The following is a 19,214-nucleotide window of genomic DNA, read 5'->3' as shown; positions in this document are numbered from 1 at the left end:
CAAGGCCCCACAGTCAGTGTCACTCAGACCAAATAAGTGTTAGGGACCAAGGCCCCACAGTCAGTGTCCCTCAGTCCAAATAAGCATTAGGGACTAAGTTCCCACAGTCATTATCACTCAGTCCAAATAAGCGTTAGGGACTAAGTTCCCACAGTCAGTATCACTCAGTCCAAATAAGCGTTAGAGACTAAGTTCCCACAGTCAGTATCACTCAGTCCAAATAAGTGTTAGGGACCAAGCCCCCACAGTCAGTGTCACACAGTCCAAATAAGTGTTAGGAACCAAGGCCCCACAGTCAGTGTCTCTCAGTCCAAATAAGTGTTAGGCACATGGGGACTTGGTTAGTTATTAGTCATAGTGAATGTAAATGAAATCTCCTCAGCGCTCAGTGGAACATTGTGGCACCGTTTACAAAATCACCTGTTCCTCAAATACGAGGCAAGAAAAGATCTCCCTGCTAAGTCTGAGATCTTGAGTTCAAAACTCCAAACCATAATTTTTTTTTATTTCACTAATGATTTTTGATTATCACTGATGATAATTTTTTATCAATAATTTATTTTTTTTTATAAATATTATCCTTTAAGAAATATTTTATTTCATTTTTATTCAAGAGATTTTTATATCATTGGATGATAGTCTGGTTGGTGGTCAGTATAGTTATCAAAATAGTAAAAGAAAACTATTTATTGTTAACTAACGTTTTGCCCCACTTTGTTGTGTTAAATGAAAAAACAAGATACAAACATTTTGTTACAAAAATATTGATACAAATAAAATAATTTAGCCCTGATGAAGCCCTGCAAAGTGGGGCAAAATGTTGGTTAACAATGAATAGTTTTCTTTTACTATTTTGATACCTTTATTAACCGCCACCCAGACTGTCTTGCTACAATCTATTTCATAGAGTTAACTATTTTCTACCAAAGTTTTAATATAATTTTAATTTTTAGTATAAATTGGAGATATATCCATTTTGTTTTGTTTTTTCATGCTGGTATTTGATTTTTTTTTTTTACAACTAGCCTTTAAATAAAACAATATTTATTAGCAATATTTTTTTCATTTATTTAATACTGGCCGACAATTTTGGTTCATTTTTGAACCCCTACTGCCGCTACAACTGTACTGAAAAATATAATATTGCTATTCATATTAGAGATAAAATATGAAATAATACTATGAACAGAAATAAATCAAATTATATCAATCAATTTTTTATCCAAGAGTGTAGTTATACTTTTTATTTTATTTCATGGACTATATTACTTTAGTAAAGATGTACTATTTATAATAGACTATAAAATATTCAATGCAAAATAAGTTTATTGACTGATAGATAACATTTGGCTTTGGATTCAATGTTAGTGGAAAAAAAGGTGTGATAGTTCAAAAATAATTCATTTGAGATAATCAAAGGCAATTTATTGACGCTAAACAATATCAATATATACATAATAATTACATATAATGACTAATTATCAAAGATTATAAAATAAAATGTCAGTCTTTCCCAAACTAAGGTACATTGTTGGGGCCTTGAAGATCCCTTGCGTCTCATGCAGCAATTTTATTCAAAGTGTACTAAAAAAAATAAATAAATGTTTTATTTTAATATTCAAAACAATTTAAGAAAAGTATAATGATAAACTAAATTGCAAATCTTCATTAATTTATAGATGAGCGTTTGAATTTTAATTTATTTGAATAACAAAATTGAACTCAAGGTCATTAATTAGTTAAATAAAAATATATTATTACAATGTTAATTAATTAAGTGATTTCCTAATTCTAAAAAAATACAAATGAGTGTGTGAGAAGTCAAGGCATACAATAACAATTCAGCTAATAAAGTTTTTTTTTCTATCTACCTGTAAAAGATCCAAAATTTATGGTTTACTTCTAACAAAATTGTATATTATCATTAATGATTAGATAATTTCACAATTTTACTGTAAATTTAGTTCTGACACTTGTAGATAACAAAAAATTTATTCACTAAATTTTTAATTTAACACCCTCCTTTTTCATTCTTGAAAATGTATTAATAATAAAGTACAGTTAAAAATTCTGTTATAATTATTACCATATTACCTGGCCTTCAGTTAGTCGGAGTGCAATTAAAATCCTCAATGCTTTGCTCTTCTGAACTCGATGCTGGTAAGATAATGACTGCTTTGCAGGAATGGTTGTTAGAATTTACATCTTTTGCATCGAAATATATTGTAAGTCTAAAGCCTTTTATGACCTGAAAGAATTATGATTGATTTGGTTATAGGTTACAAAGATGATGAAAGAAATTAAAAACAATGTTACACATACCTGCGATGTAGCTTTGTTGATTTTGACTAAAGTTCGTTTTTTACTAGTTTGAGATTCTTTATTGTGTTTATCTAATGTTTTTTCTAAAGATTGTTTGATGAAAGGACTATTTGGATCCATTTCCTTAGGGCAACCAGCGCACACCTATGTATCAAAGTGAAAAATTTTTATATTCTTCTTTATTTATTTAAATTTTAGATTGATATTTCTGTCACAAATTTTGATACAATTGTTAAATGTTAATAATAATTAAAAAATTAAGGTCAAAAAGAAAATTACCCCAAGCAATGCCTGCAAAGGTTGACACTGAACTCCTGTTACTTCCTTAAAGTTCATCCAAGGTTTCAACCACACTTGGACATCACAAACTTGATGCCCCTAAAATTACTTTGTGATAAAACAAGTTTAGCCAATTATATTAATTATAAAAATAAATGTAAAAAATGATACCTGTAATTTACGCTGGCAATCATTATCAGCTGGATCAGTATTTATTTGACAATTTGTTGTTGCTACTTCAACTGATGTTTTGATTACCGTTCCTTCTACCTCCTAAATTAAATAATTCATTTTGTTTTATTTAAATTATCAAAAATATGTAAATCAATACGAAAATTCCTGTTATATAAATATATACCTGCATTGTGGCTTTCAAGTACTGAACAACAGTCATCAACTGTTCTGAATGTAGAGCTTTTCCTATTTCTTGACCAATAAACGATTTCAGTTCTTCAAGTTCTGTGTTGTTATGTACGTCAATATCAACAATTGCTCCAGGAGATAGCCTAATGTGTTTAATCCAACTATTAGAACATATATTTTTAAGTTATAAAGAGTGAGAAATAAAAATTACAGATTTTTCCCAAAATCTATTCTAATTGATTCATTCATAATCTAAAACTGGGTTAATCTAAATCTTAGTTTGGTTTTCATTAAATAAAATCAAGCTTGAAATTTTTTTATAGAGTTGTATTTATTGATTAAAAATTGAATCCGTCTATGCTTTTTGTTTTTACTATTTAAATGATATTTAGTGTTTTTTATTTTTTTTTATTGTTTTCTGAAAAGACTTACAGAAATATTTTACTGAACTGATTATGTTCACGTTCTTTCCTAACATACCTTATGTTTCTGTTTGAAATAGGAATACAAGAGAATTCCGTAACTTTCTCTAAACCCGACCAAGGTTGTTTTTGCACAGTGAGATTGCAGTTGTATATTTCACTGGTGTTCAATCCTTTTGCTTCAAATTCATAAGAGTTTTGTATTCCAGCAACAATCTTTAAAAATATTTTTTATGTTGGTTAGATAATAATTAAGTAATGTTAAATATTTGTTAATAACAACAGAATAGAAAGATATCTATTTTCTACATTAACATATACATTTTTTATAATATTCTATAGATATTAGTAATTGCTTCATTTCAATTGATTTCCATAATAATTACCTATTTAAATAAATATTGTATTAAAGTTGTATAATATTAATGTAATATTACCTTTTGCTGTGCATTCTTAATTTGAAGCAACTCCAGTTCCTCGTTGTTGATCGTTCCTCTGGGAATAACATTCTTGAGTTCATGAAGTTTTTTGATTAAGTATTTGTAAACTGTTGGATTTATGTAAATCTTTTTAGAACAGCCAATGCATTGCTACAAAAATGGTATATAATTGTTAAAGTATATAATTTTTAAATTAAATACATTGTAAAATTCATTATTTACCTTTCCTATAGAGAAGTGAATAAATCCTAGTAAAAATAAAACAAAGAAATGATTTAGGCCCATTTTGGTTGCTTCTGGCTGAATGATTACTTAGTACCTCTCAGTAATCAAACTTGAGAACTGCTGCCGATGTAAGAGACAATTTGCAGATCTCACATTGGGCATTTATACTGTATTCTCAAGTATTTAATGCTGATAAGCTTTCCACTTATGCTGTCGCTAGGGGATTATCTTCTTTTCTATATATTTTTGGAAAATATTGGATATTAGTTTCATTCAATTATTTTAATAAAACAATAACATAGAAAAATCTTTAATAGTCAACTAGAATATGATATATTATTTAATTAGTTTTTATTTCTGCCATCTGTACTGCTACAACCCATGAATAGTAAGGGGTGTAGCACTTTGTGGGGATGTACAGTTATTAGACCAACTTTTGTTGCAACGTTGCAAGGAGATGATTTGGCCAGAATCATTCTCGAGTGCCAGTTTTTTTTTTATAAAATTAAAGGTGCCCACTATGGCTAGATTCCGGAGGGCTTACTGACGGCTACAGTGAAACAGGAAATTATCTGCCACAGCCTGATTTGAATCTTGGTCCTTGGAGTTAGTGGTGCTTTACCACAGAGCTACCCACTCCCATGTATATACATACATATACACTTTTCATTTGATATGAATAATGATTATTCCCTCTTAAGTAACCTGAAATAATGAAAGATTGGGCTTCAATATATAAAGAGATAGAATAAGTACATATAATTATGAATATTCATTCTCATGTTCATGTCTATCCATCTCCATGCCTGTCCATCTTGGGCTACTGCTTTCCAGTTTGCTGCATGCAGCTCTCTCACTTCATTGCTGATTCTGTCTTGCTGATTTTGGGCCTCCCATGTGGTCTCTTGCCTACTATTCTGGCGTTCATTGTTGTTTAGAGGCGTCCTGATGGATTGCTTCGAGTCACATTTCCTACCTATTAATAATAAATCAAAGGAAACAATAAAAATTAGTTTTTAATATACTGTTAAAGCTTATGGTTAGACGTAAAACGGAAGATATAACAATAAATATCTTCACATTCGTAATACAAATTATAATGTTATAAAAGATGGAATTCAATCCAAATTTTAATCATTGGCATATATGTGTTTGATGAACGTAAATTTTTGATATTATGTTTTTTTTCAATACTAAGAATTACTTCAATAATTTTTTATTTATTTAATGTAATTTACAACTGTACAAAATAATACAATAAGTAAATATGTTGTATGTTTTATATACACTTGAAAATCTTAGGAAGGAACCACCCATCAGTGGTACTTCAACCATTAATTTAAATCAGAAAGCCGCGTGGCCATCTTCTTTTTAGACGCCTCGGAGGATTATCAGTGATTGTTAAGGATGGAAGATTAATAATTAATAATTAATGGGTTAGGATGGTTAAGGAGTTTGGAATGAAAAGACGCATATCTGTTTTGGGACAATTCTGCAACGACTGGGATGTTAATGTCTTTGTGAATGAGTTTTTTTGTAACGTAATATGGAGCATCAAGGATTTTACGTAGGATTTTGGATTGGATGCGGGAGGAATTTGATGGTTTGTTGGAGCCCCAGAGCTCAATTCCATATGTCCAAATTGATCTGATTATCGTAGTGTATACTAATTTTTTGTAGTGAGTGGGAAGTTTTGAGCGTTTGTCAAGTAAGTGTTGTAGCAATCGGAATCTACGAAGAGTTTCTTGTCGTTTCAGTCTTGTGTGTGGATTCCAAGTAAGTCTCTTGTCAAAATGGAGTCCTAAGTATCGAATCTGTTCAACAGGCGTTAATGGAGTATTTAGAAAGGATACTGTAGGACAGGAGGGTAGATGTTTATGATGGAGAGTAAAGGTGTTCTGATGGGATTTGTCAGGATTTATTTTGATTCTCCAGTTTTGACACCATTCTTCAATAGATGTTATGTGTGTCTGTAGTGTTTGTGATGCATTAGTTGGGTTGTTTACAGACAGTATACATATGTCATCAGCGTATGTTGTTAGGACTTTGTTAGGGTGGATTGGGATGTCAGCTGTATAAACCGTATAAAGAATGGGACCTAAGATACTACCTTGAGGAACACCGGCAGACTGAGAAAAGAGAGATGAGTAGGCTAGGTTATGATTTACTTTAAAGGTTCTATCAGTGAGGTAGGATATAAGGAAATATGTTGGGGGTAGGAATTGACGAAGTTTATAGAGCAGACCTGGATGCCAGAATCGATCAAAAGCTTGTTCAACATCGAGGAAGACTCCCGTGCAGTACATACCGGTGGTCAGGAATAACATGATATGAGTCAAGGATTGGATAGAGGCGTTTTAATAAGCTTCAAGAATTTGAATTTTAATTCTAAAAATTTTATTAGATACCAAAATCTTAATTTTAACCAAATAAGAAAACAACTATTACATAATATTAATTAGTTCCTATTAATATTTAGTTTAGTTTACATTTATCTTTATTTATATATTTAATTAATCGCATATATGTTCCATTTCTTGCTACTTTTATAACTTTAATTTTTTTTTTAAATATTTATTTATTGCTATTTACAACTGTACATTATAATACATTTTGTAAAATCTCGTTAAATTGGGGTGTTACAGGCGTGTAGAGAGACTACCCATTGGCAGCACTCTAAAACTTTAATTTAAATATTTTTTTTTTCATTTTGTTCATATTTGTAACCTCGATTTTTATATTTATATTTCATAATTTTATTATTAAAATAAACAAAATTAAAATTAGTTTAGAAGATTTTTTTTTTTAAATTGTCGTTTAAGCCTTGCCCGACCATTTCAATGAGAATAAGACCTAGCTGATATTAAATACCATTTAATTCTTAATTAACATGGCGAGTTTTAGCAATAGCGTTAGTCTTTTTCGAAAAAATCGAAATAATGTGAAAAATCGATTCTATAAAGTGACACTTCTGATCGATCGATTTTTGCGAAAAAATACCTCTCGGATCACAGTCACAATCTGCCTTAAAAATATGTAATTTCAGTTTTGTGCGAATTTTTGTTTTTGAGCTATGCAGTTCACAGACCATTTTACGAGACTATGTTTTGCGGATTCTGGGGAACTCAAAACATGTTTAGCCGTCGAAATCTCGAATTTAAAATTTTTCACGATCGGAATACTTACCCTTACTATGTATTCCATACATATGTTAGTGAAAGTAAAAAGGAACAAATCGATATTGAACGAATAATTAAGAAAATTTTAACATTTATTTGTATTTGTTTGTTCTTATACTTCAATTTTGGATGATATTTTTAAAAGTATTTTATTATTAGGTTATTAAGGTTATTTAACCTTCAATAAGAAAGTCTTATCAAATTAAAGAAGACTGTTCTTCCAAAAGTCAAGTTATGCACCTCAACAAAGTCAATCGTTTAAGACTTGTCTAAAAAGTTGGCTCATTATAATTAAATAAAAAGATCCAGTATCTTTATTTAGGATTTATTTTTGTTTGTGAAGTTAAAAAAATTAATTAGTCCATAGGTTCTTGTTTAGTGGTTATTGGTGAAGACAGGGACCCAAAAAAATATTCTGAGGTCTGGCCAACAGGAAAATGCCCAAGAGGGAGACTCAGAATACAATGGAAGGACTACTCTCTCCAGAATGGGAGAGAGAAGAGGGAAAAGCCGGGATGCCATGAGGGTGCTTGCTCGGGATCGAGAGGCTGTTTCATAATGAAAGCCAATAGTACTTGTCCATAAATACAAGTACACACACCATAAAGTACAAACACTAATACATTTTTTTCGTTTTTTTATGATAAGGACGACTATTAGAGAAATTACATGAGTTTAAAAGTAAAAAAATATCTGGCAGAATTGTATAAGTCAGTGAAATTGTACGAAATACAAACTAAAGGATTAGTATGTATATGAATAGAATGAAACAGGGCCCTACACGCTGAAAGGCACTAAGGAGGAAGAGGAGAAGTAGAAGAAGGACTATAAGAAATAAATAAATGAGCACTAAATAAGTTAATTAGGAAATTTCGTTTGATTTATGTAAATATTATTCCAGATATAGAGTTTTTATAATACAAATTAAAGGATTAACAAAAATAATTTAAAATATATATTAGACAGTAACGTCAATTTTTATTTTATATTATATTGAACTCATCTAATAAATATAATAATCGTTAGAAGCAATCGGTTGTAAAGTATGGTTTCAAATTTTTTTTGTTTGGCTCTGTTGTTATTATTGGACTACAAGATAATGAGCATTAAATAAGTTAATTAAAAATTTCGTTTGATTTATATAAATATTATTCCAGATACAGAGTTTTTATAATTCAAATTAAAGGATTAAAAAATATAATAGTAAAAGATATATAAGATATCTTAAAGTTTAATTAACTTAGCCTCAGTTATATTACAGTAGATCTCAATTAGCCAGTGTGACTAAAAAGACAATTTTTATAATTTTTTAAATGCTTGAACTGAGTAGAGGAAGGTTACAAGCATGGTTTGATAAATGTTTATTGATAGTGTTTGCAGAGAAATAATTTTTGACTGTGTTTTTAATGGATAATTAACTAATTAGGTAATTAAACATATGTGGGATATACTTATTAACAAAAAATAATTTTACCTAATGTTTTTAATGTTTTCATAGATATAAATGTTTTGACCTGGGCAGAATAGCCTGAATGAAGTTTTAGAGTGTTTTAAATTATATGTTTGCAAAGTGGTATTGAGGTAAGGTAAATTATAAATAATAATGTTAAGTATTTAAATTGTTTGTAGGATCATACATATAATAGAAACTTTTTGTAGTAGATGTCCCTGAAGATGGCCGGATTGGCCGAAACGTTGGACGAATAAAAGAAATAAAGTTTTGAGACTATAATTGGATAGTATTTGAGTTATTTATTAAAGAATTACCAGTCTCAAGAAAATATTAAGATTATAAATAAAGACGATTTTTATTTTAAATTATATTGAACTGATCTAATAAATATAACAATCGTTAGAAGCAATCGGTTGTAAAGTATGGTTTCAAATTTTTTTTGTTTGGCTCTGTTGTTATTATTGGACTACAAGATAATGAGCATTAAATAAGTTAATTAAAAAATTCGTTTGATTTATATAAATATTATTCCAGATACAGAGTTTTTATAATTCAAATTAAAGGATTAAAAAATATATATAAGATATCTTAAAGTTTAATTAACTTAGCCTCAGTTATATTACAGTAGATCTCAATTAGCCAGTGTGATTAAAAAGACAATTTTTATTTTAAATAATATTGAATAGGTCTAGTAAATATAAGTTCATCATTAGAGGCAATCGGTCGTAAAATATGGTTTCAATTTTTTTTTTGCGAATTGATGTTTTTGGTATCATTTAAGACAGGTTTCATAAATTATTAAAGGAATCTTCAGAAAGTTAAAAATTTTTTTTTGTAGTATTGATATTAAATCAAGTGAAGTAACAGTTACTTAAACGTAAACCATTGGAACCGAATATGGGCTGAATTGAACCTTAATATTTTTAAAATTCCTAATTTTTTATTTTATTTTATTAAATTTTGGGGGAGGAAGGGGGTAGTTCATGGAACTATTAGGGTTAGCATAGAATTTGGGTTACTCGTAGAGTGGTCCGGGATCATGCCATCAATTTTTGAAGAAAGTATAAAAAATCGTTTATCCCTATCTCGTACTTTTTAAAATTGATTGTCTTTGGGATAAACATGAGATAAATTAATTTTGTTGATTCATCCATATTGATCGATTTCTCAGAAGGTGAACCAAGGTTAATTTCCCTTTATTATCTAGTGAATAATAATTGATCACACTTTTGAGGATTTTCATGTAAATACATACAGTACAAGAGCCCAAGAGGAGGAAAAATGCAGTTATCTCTCCCCAATTTTTGATTATTTTAATGAAAACTATGTATAATTACTAGTCAAAACTGATGAGTCTTCCAAGTATAGCTAGGGGGAATAAACAACGGCTGTTTCAAAGCGATAAAAAAAACTAATTTTTTATTCGGAGCTCTATACCTTAAAAAGTAGGAACAACACAAGAAAACCTAAGAGAACGTCATTTAAATAAGAGTAAATTTGCTAAAATATGAGCCCTAATAGAGATATTTACGTTAAATAGTTTTCGAGATATAGCTTTTTAAAAAGCAACATTTCATAAAAATGTTATATAGGACGTACTGAAAGATCAGTAGTTAGTGAATTTATTTTGAAAAATTTATATCTCAAAAACCATTTGACGTACAGATGTCTATTAGCACTCAAATTAAAGCTAGTTTAATGAGCTATAAAGTAGTTTATGTTGTTTATCTTCGTAGGAGTAATAGTTTACATGAAATTTGCTAAAATAAATTGATTTATAGTTCGGACAAATTTATATTCATATGTGAATATCATAAAAATTACGAAGATAAGTGTCATAAACTACTTTATAGTAAGTTTAATTTCCTTTATTTTGAGTATTGGCAGACATATGTGCGTTTTATGAATCTAGAGATATATTTTATCAAAACTCCAACATTTTATAGGAACAACTAGAAATTAACATTTTGTGAGTTTATTTTGTCAAATATCATAAAAACTACTACTCCTACAAAGATAAACGTTATTAACTATTTTGTCGTAAATTTAAAAATTAAAATCGTAAATTTGAGCACTGGCAGACATCTGTACGTCCAATGGTTTGTGAAATGAAGTTTTTCATAAATAAAATTTATTGTCGGAACAACTATAAATCAAATTATTTGAGCAAATATCATGAAAACTACTATTCCTACGAAGGTAAATGTCATATACACTTCTTTATAGTCCATTCAGCTAGCTTTGATTTGAGTGTTAATAGACATCTCTACTTCACATAATTCCTGAGATATAGATTTCTCAAAATAAATTAACTAACTACTAATCTTTCAGTAGATTTTTAGGAAATTTTGCTTTTTAGCTATATCTCGAGGACGTAATTGGACGTAAGGAGCTCTTTTAAGGCTAATATTTAAGCAAATTTACTCTTCTTTAAATAATGTTCTCTTAGATTTTTAGTGTTGTTGGTAGTTTTTAAAATATAGAGCTCCGAATGAAAAATTAAGGTTTTGAAACAGCCGCCATTTTTTATTCTCCCGTACCTATACTTGGTATACTCACCAATTTTGACTAGTAATTATACCTAGTTTTCATTAAATTAATCAAAAATTGGGGTGAGATAACTGCCTTTTTTTCTTCCCGGCTCTTGTACTAATACATTTTATTAACAAAGACACCAACATTTACAAACTCACTTTTTTATGTTTTGACATATCTGAGGTCAGTCCAAACCAATTTTAATTTATATATATTTACATATTATTTTTGATATATATAGTTTTGCATGTCGCTGCTTTGTTTGAGTAGTAGCACATCCGAAAAAAAAAACTATGGTTTCATTTTGAAATGGACATGTTGCAAAGATATTAACGTAAACTGGGATTTTTTGGCTAATTATTCATTGTGTTATTGTCTAATTAGTTATTATTTTTGTCTAATTATTTACTACTTTAGTGAAATCTATTTACAGTTGCTAGTCAAAATTCATGAGTCTGAAACCAGTCTTACTTTTATAGATCATTGAAAGAATATTCAGACATTTTTAATTTTTTTTTTTAATATTGGTATTAATTTATTAATTTTTGATTATTACTTTAATTATTGTTGAACATTGTAACTTAATTCGTGCTGAATTGGATTCTAATCTTTTAAAATTATAAATTTTTCTATTCTTATTATATTTCTTTTTTTTTTTGCGTGGGTAGCTGGGGGAGAGGGGATGAAGAAGGGACTATCAGGGTTACTTCAGACTGGGATACTCGTAGAGTGGGCTGGGATCATGCCACCAATTTTAAAGAAAGTCGATAACAAATCGATGATCCCCATTAGTGCAAGAGCCGGGGAGAAAAGAAGGCAGTTATTTCACCCCAATTTTTTATTATTTTAATGAAAATTATTTATAATAACTAATCTAAATTGATGAGTTTGCCAAGTATAGGTAGGGAAATAAAAATATGTTTCAAAACCTTAAAATAAATTAATTTTTCATTCGGACCTGTTTTTGTAGATAGATTGACCTGGTTTTTTAGATAATTTTAAAGATATAGATCTTTAAACCGGAAAACCTAAAAAGGACATCATTTAAGGTAGAGTACATTTGCTCAAATATGAACAATAATAGAGGTATTTATGCTCAATAGTTCCTGAGATATGACTTTTTAGAAAGCAACAGTAGTTGGTGAATTTAATTTGAGAAATCTATATCTCAGGAACCATGAGACGTACAGATGTCTGCCGGCACTAAAATTAAAGCTAGTTTAATGAGCTATAAAGTAGTTTATGGTGTTTATCTTGGTAGGAGTAATAGTTTACATGAAATTTGCTAAAATAAATTGATTTATAGTTGTTCGGACAAATTTATATTCATATGTGAATAAAAACCACTACCCCTACGAAGATAAGTGTCATAAACTACTTTATAGTAAGTTAAATTTCCTTTATTTTGAGTATTGGCAGACATATGTGCGTTTTATGAATCTAGAGATACATTTTTTAAAAACTCCGGCATTTTATAGGAACAACTAGAAACTAACATTTTGTGAGTTTATTTTGTCAAATATCATAAAAACTACTACTCCTACAAAGGCATATGAATATAACTTTTGTCCGAACAACCATAAATAAATTTATTTTAGCAAATAACATGAAAACTACTACTCCTACGAAGATAAACGTTATAAAGTACTTTATAGCCCATTAAACTAGCTTGAATTTGAGTGCTAATGGACATCTGTACGTCGAGCGTTTTTTGAAATATAGATTTCTCAAAATAAATTCATCAACTTCTGATTTCTGAGTGGATTTTTAATGAAATGTTAGTTTTTAAAAAGCTATTTCTCGCAAACTATTGAACTTAAATCGCTCTAATAGGGCTCATATTTTTGCAAATTAACTCTACTTAGAAAGTTGTTCTGTTAGGTTTTCTAGTGTTGTTGTTAATTTTAAAGATACAGAATTTTATAGAGTTCCGAATGAAAAAGTAATTTTTTTTTCAACGTTTTGAAACATCCGGTATTTTTCATTTCCCCTACCTATATTCAGCAGACTCATTAATTTTGACCAATAATTATACTTTGTTTTCTTTATATTAAGTGAAAATTGGGGTGAAATAACTGCTTTTTATCTCCTCTTGGGCTCTTGTACTATATCTTGAACTATTTAAAATCAATTGTCGTTAACAAAAACAAGATAATTAATTAATTTAATTGAATTATTTTCATGGATTGATTTCTCGAGCTGATTCGACATGAGCCAAGGTTAATTCCTTCCTTATCTATTGAATAATAATTGATTACATGAGTGTTGGTACTTAAGGGTTTATTTTAAAATTAGCTGTATTTTTTTCCATTAGTAATTTGAGAGGAGGGAGGAATGTATAACAAATCGACTATGGGACATAAAATCTAACGCTCTGTCTTATTATCTTTTCACGCATATTTATTCTTTCTTTGTCTTACTTAATTTATTCTTTCTTTATCTTATTTAATTTCTTCTTTGTTTCAATTAGGTTATATTTGTATTTTTTTACTGTAAGTATATTTATTTATTAAGTCCTTATTTACTTCCATTATGTTGCCATAATCAAAGTGTAAATTACTGATTTTTTCCTATACTCTCTTCGTCATGTCTAGCATCCTAACTAACCACCTGTTAAATTAATTCTCAATCCTTTATTTCACTCGTAATTTCTACCCCATCGGGAACTTCGTTGTCTGTTGGTCACCAATGGAGCTACCGCTTGGCTGTTAGAGCCAACATGATGCGATCTACCAGTTAAGACGTAAATTACGATCATCACTCAGACACCATATGTTGATATATGTATTATTTCTTGTCTTTGATTGTAGAAATTAATAACCATGTTATATATTATAATATTTATAAATGTATTATTTGATTTAATAAAGATTACAATAGAATCTTATGATCCACTAAAAGCCAACATCTGACACATAGCATCTCTTGATGAGGTTTAGTAGTCCAGAGAGTTGTCTAAGCACAAACTTGCCTAACCCTTCCTTCAATCCAATCTTTGTTTTAAATACTAAATTCTTGCATAGTATTTTTTTTTAAATACTAAATTCATTTTAATGCTAAATTCATCCAAAAATCCTGTAAATGTTTTTCTATTTTAGATGGGTCAAAAAAAAAAATCCTAGTGTTTACTGTTACTGTGCCTTTGATACATGCATAAGAGGTTTGTTTTCCACCCTCCTTTTCTTTATATAATTTACAATATATAATATAAGAAATATATGTATATGTATATAGTGATAGGAAATCAATTTATAAATCACTGTATTTACATTTATATTTTATAAATAAATAAAAGGAGGATGAAAAAGAAAAAAAACTCAAGTGTTTTGTACGTCCACTGTGTGCAGAGAGTCGCAGGAGCCACACAATGGACGTACACCAAGTCACCTTAGAATGCCTCAGGGAAAGAGAAGGCTTGAGCACTTATTGTTTATGTTTCTATATTTGTATGTTTCAATCAATATTTTATTGCATAGGAGGGTACGAAAAAAACAACAACCTATAAAAATAAAGGCAATTCCACCCAGTCGGACCCGCCCCACTAAGACCCCCAAGCAGCAACGGGCCTATATTACTTTTGAAATATTTGCTAAAAATGGGAAGAGGAGACTTTAAGATAATTTAATCGAGCAATATTTACAGAGTGCCTGAAATTGGAAAAAATTGGACAACTAAATCCTTGAATTAAGGACAGACTTATACCACTTTTGAAACCTTTACTTAAAACAGAAAGAGGAGACTTAAGATAGTTAAATCAAGCAATATTAAAAAAATACTGAGTATCATTTCTGTAAGAGTTGTAGTTTTTATGATATTTAATTAAATAAATTCACAAACTTTTGATTTGTTGCTGTTTGGAAAAAAAAAATTGGAGTTTGAAAAACTATATCTCGGAAAATATTAAACGTAAAGAGTTATATTAAAGCTCAATTTAAAGTTTGTTTAATGCACTAATAAATTAGTTGATCATTTTGATAAGAATAGTAGTTTTCATGAAATTTGCAAAAATAAAGTCATTAAAAGGATCATTTATTGTTATTTAGAACAATAATATTGTAAAACTACATCTTGGCAATCATAGAATATAAATAACTATATTAATTAAAGTGCTATAAATCCACTATATAGTGGTTTATATGATGTTTCAGCTTATTATTATACTTCAGGAGTTATTGGCATTAAACCTAAACATATTCGGCGGCCATTATTAGAATTCTGCCATATTAGGCTATTATAAATAAATCATATTATATCAATTAGAGTTGTCAAGATTAACTGCAATTTTGACATAAAATACAGCAAAATTGACATACTTCTTTCTTATTTAATTTAAAGATTATTTTATTTCTAGTGTTATATTGTTTTAGTAAAGATGTAGTATGTATCCATTTTTTTCGGTTGGTCAGTTGACCATTCAACGTCTTGCTGCATGTATATCTATCCTTTGTACCCAAGATAATAATATATTTTTTTAAAGCACTTAAAGTTATTTTGCTATGTTAATTTTATTACTTTATATTAAAGGAAGTATTTATCTTTTTGTTTATTGACTTATAGGATTTGCCTATGGATTCCATGTTAGTGGAAAAAAGGGTATGATAGTGAAAAAAAGGCTTCGATTGAGAAGATCAAAGGCAATTTATTGAAGGTAAAAAATATATACATAATAATTATATAATTATAATTATACATAATAATAAATTTGAAAAGATTATAAAATGTCAGTCTTTCTTAAACTAAGGTACATTGTTAGGGCCTTGAATATCCCTTGCATCTCATGCAGCAAATTTATTTGAAGTTCACTAAAAAGAAAAAAAAATTGTTTGTTTTAATATCTAAAAAAATATTAACAAGTATAAGAATTAACATTTTATGGGTTAGCATTTTAAATTAGTACATATTGGACTAAAAAATTTAACTCATGATCATAAATCAGTTCAATAAAATATTTTATAATAACATCAATTAATAAAGTTTTTTCCAAATACTAAAAATCTAATGAGTGGGTGAGAAGTCACAATGTCACCAATAATTGTGCCTCTCATCTTTCTACCCCTCAAATATATTACCAATAAAGCACACTCGAAAATTCTGTTATAATTATTACCGTCAGTTTGTCGGAGTGCACTTAAAATCCTCAATGGTTTGCTCTTCTGAACTCGATGCTGGTAAGATAATGACTGCTTTACAGGAATGGTTGTTAGAATTTACATCTTTTACATCGAAATATATTGTAAGTCTAAAGCCTTTTATGACCTGAAAGAATTATGATTAATTTGGTTATAGGTTACAAAGATGATGAAAGAAATTAAAAACAATGTTACACATACCTGCGATGTAGCTTTGTTGATTTTGACTAAAGTTAGTTTTTTACTAGTTTGAGATTCTTTATTGTGTTTATCTAATGTTTTTTCTAAAGATTGTTTGATGAAAGGACTATTTGGATCCATTTCCTTAGGGCAGCCAGCGCACGCCTATGAGTCAAAGAGGAAAATATTTATGCTCTTCTATACTTATTTAAATTTTAGATTAATATTTTTGTCACAAATTTTGAAACAATGGTTAAATGTTAATAATAATTAAAAAATTAAGGTTAAAAAGAAAAATTACCCCAAGCAATGGCTGCAAAGGTTGACACTGAACTCCAGTTACTTCCTTAAACTTCATCCAAGGTTTCAACCACACTTGGACATCACAAACTTGATGCCCCTGAAAGTACATTGTGGTAAAACAAGTTGAGCCAATTGTATTAATTATTAAAATATATGTAAAAAATGATACCTGTAATTTACGCTGGCAATCAGTATCAGCTAGATCAGCATTTATTTGACAATTTGTTGTTGCTACTTCAACTGATGTTTTAATTATCGTTCCTTCTACCTCCTAAATTAAATAATTCATTTTTATTTAAATACTCAAAAATATGTAAATTAATAAGAAAATTCCTGTTATAAAATATATACCTGCATCGTGGCTTTCAAGTACTGAACAACAGTCATCAACTGTTCTGAATGCAGAGCTTTACCTATTTCTTGACCGATAAACGATTTCAGTTCTTCAAGTTCTGTGTTGTTATGTACGTCAATATCAACAACTGCTCCAGGAGATAGCCTAATGCATTTAATCCAACTATTAGAACATATATTTTTAAATTCTAAAGACTTCTTTGTTCTTTGAAAATTATAGACATTATGGAAAATCTTTTGGGATACTTTGAATTTAATGGCCATCTACATATGATTTTCAATTCTAATTCATTCATTTGTAATATAAAACTAAGTTAGTCTAAATCTTAGTCGGGTTTTCATTACAAAAAAATCAAGGCTAAACATTTTTATAGAGTTGCATTTATTGATTAAAAAATTAGTCTTTCTATGCTTTTTGTTTTTAAAATTTAAATAATTTTTAGTGTTTTTTTTTAAAAGACTTACCGAAATATTTATCTGAACTTATTATTGTTTAAATTAAATAATTCACATCCAGTGATTATAGGTTAACTTAATACTATTATCACTTTCTTATTATCTCATGATAATAGTGTTATGTTAATCTGTAATTAAAATTTTTAAAATTTAATGTAAAAGTAATAAAATAGTGTAATTTGAATGAAATTAATGACCTGGGCAGATTAGCCTGCAAAAATTTATTAAATTATTGGATGTGAGGTGTAAATTTAAATTTAAGATTGTCCTTGAGGATGGCCGAAGTGTTCGAAACGTTGAACTTTTAGAGAAATAATAAAAGAGTGTTTTTAGACTTAACTTGGATACAAATTATTTTATTTAAACAATAAAAACCATCCTCAAGAAAATAAAAAGATTATATATAATGAAATAATTGTGTTTGTAGTCTTTCTAAACATACCTTATGTTTCTGTTTGAAATAGGAATGCAAATAAATTCCATAACTTTCTCTGAACCCAACCAAGGTTGTTTTTGCACTGTGAGAAAGCAATTGTATACTTCGCTGGTGTTCAATCCTTTTGCTTCAAATTCATAAGAGTTTTGTATTCCAGCAACAATCTTTAAAAATATTTTATATGTTGGTTAAATAATAATTAAGTTATGTTAAATGTAAGTATGTTAGTAACAACAGGGTAGAAAGATATATATTTTCTACATTAACATATACATTTTTTTATAATACTCTATTGATATTAGTAATTGCTTTATTTCAATTGTTTTCCATAATAATTACGTATTTAAATAAATCTTTTATTAAACTTGTATAATATTACCTTTTGCTGTGCATTCTTAACTTGAAGCAACTCCAGTTCCTTATCGTTGATCGTTCCTCTGGGAACAACATCCTTAAGTTCATGAAGTTTTTTGATCAAGTATTCGTAAACTGTTGGATCACTTATGTCAATTTTTTTAGAACAGCCAAAGCATTGCTACATAAATGGTATATAATTATTAAAGTATATAATTTTTAAATTAAATTAATCATAAAATAGTTCATTATTTACCTTTCCCATGGAGAAGTGAACAAAACCCAGTAAAAATAAAACAATGAAATGATTTAGGCCCATTTTGGTTGCTTCTGGTTGAATGATTACTTAGTACCTCTCAGTAATCAAACTTGAGAACTGCTGCCGATGTAAGAGACAATTTGCAGATCTTGCTTTGGGCATTTATACTGTATTCTCAAGTATTAAATGCTGATAAGCTTTCCACTTATGCTGTTGCTAGGGATATTTTTGGAAAATATTGGATATCAGTTTTGTTCAATTATTTTAATAAAAAAAAGAACATAGAAAAGTCATAGACTAGAATATGATATATTATTTAAATAGTTTTTATTTCTCTCATTTGATTTTTTGTAATAACTCTCTGGATATTTTTACCTACTAAAAGAAATAATGACAACTTCAAATAATTAGAGTAAGAGAAAAAAACCGCATGTGTTCAATTTCCGGCTTAGTGTTCACCAATGGGTTGAAAACCACTGCTTTGAAATATAGTTAGATTCTTATTCGATCAATTTTTGTTTATCC

General features: G+C 28.7%; 2 protein-coding genes across 4 annotated transcripts; both read right to left on the bottom strand.

The window, feature by feature from the left end:
* Nucleotides 1-1,403: 1,403 nt before the first annotated feature.
* On the bottom strand, nt 1,404-4,197 carry LOC106686791 (uncharacterized). 3 transcript variants are annotated; one of them, XM_014430312.2, is made up of 9 exons: nt 4,049-4,197; nt 3,824-3,976; nt 3,445-3,602; nt 2,960-3,125; nt 2,773-2,874; nt 2,602-2,700; nt 2,323-2,466; nt 2,087-2,248; nt 1,404-1,584 (listed from the first exon to the last, which is right to left on the bottom strand). In XM_014430312.2, the coding sequence occupies exons 1-8, from the start codon at nt 4,109-4,111 to the stop codon at nt 2,102-2,104; spliced, it is 1,032 nt and encodes a 343-aa protein (XP_014285798.1). In that variant the 5' UTR covers nt 4,112-4,197; the 3' UTR covers nt 1,404-1,584; nt 2,087-2,101. The 3 variants fall into 3 exon arrangements, with proteins under 3 accessions (XP_014285798.1, XP_014285797.1, XP_014285799.1); XM_014430311.2 differs by having other exon boundaries at nt 2,095-2,248; XM_014430313.2 differs by having other exon boundaries at nt 2,095-2,248; nt 2,960-3,107; nt 4,049-4,196.
* An 11,640-nt stretch (nt 4,198-15,837) lies between these two features.
* On the bottom strand, nt 15,838-18,834 carry LOC106686790 (kininogen-1). The gene is made up of 9 exons (XM_014430309.2): nt 18,687-18,834; nt 18,456-18,611; nt 18,083-18,240; nt 17,182-17,329; nt 17,000-17,101; nt 16,829-16,927; nt 16,549-16,692; nt 16,326-16,474; nt 15,838-16,020 (listed from the first exon to the last, which is right to left on the bottom strand). Exons 1-8 carry the CDS (start codon nt 18,747-18,749, stop codon nt 16,328-16,330), a joined length of 1,017 nt encoding a protein of 338 aa, XP_014285795.1. The 5' UTR covers nt 18,750-18,834; the 3' UTR covers nt 15,838-16,020; nt 16,326-16,327.
* Between the last annotated feature and the right edge of the window lie 380 nt (nt 18,835-19,214).

The sequence above is a fragment of the Halyomorpha halys genome, unplaced genomic scaffold (genome assembly GCF_000696795.3).
Source record: "Halyomorpha halys isolate HHAL.00 unplaced genomic scaffold, Hhal_1.1 Scaffold876.1, whole genome shotgun sequence".
Taxonomy (NCBI): Eukaryota; Metazoa; Arthropoda; class Insecta; order Hemiptera; family Pentatomidae; genus Halyomorpha; species Halyomorpha halys.
The sequence above is the reverse complement of the archived record's forward strand: the minus strand, read 5'-3'. Positions and strand labels throughout refer to the sequence as shown.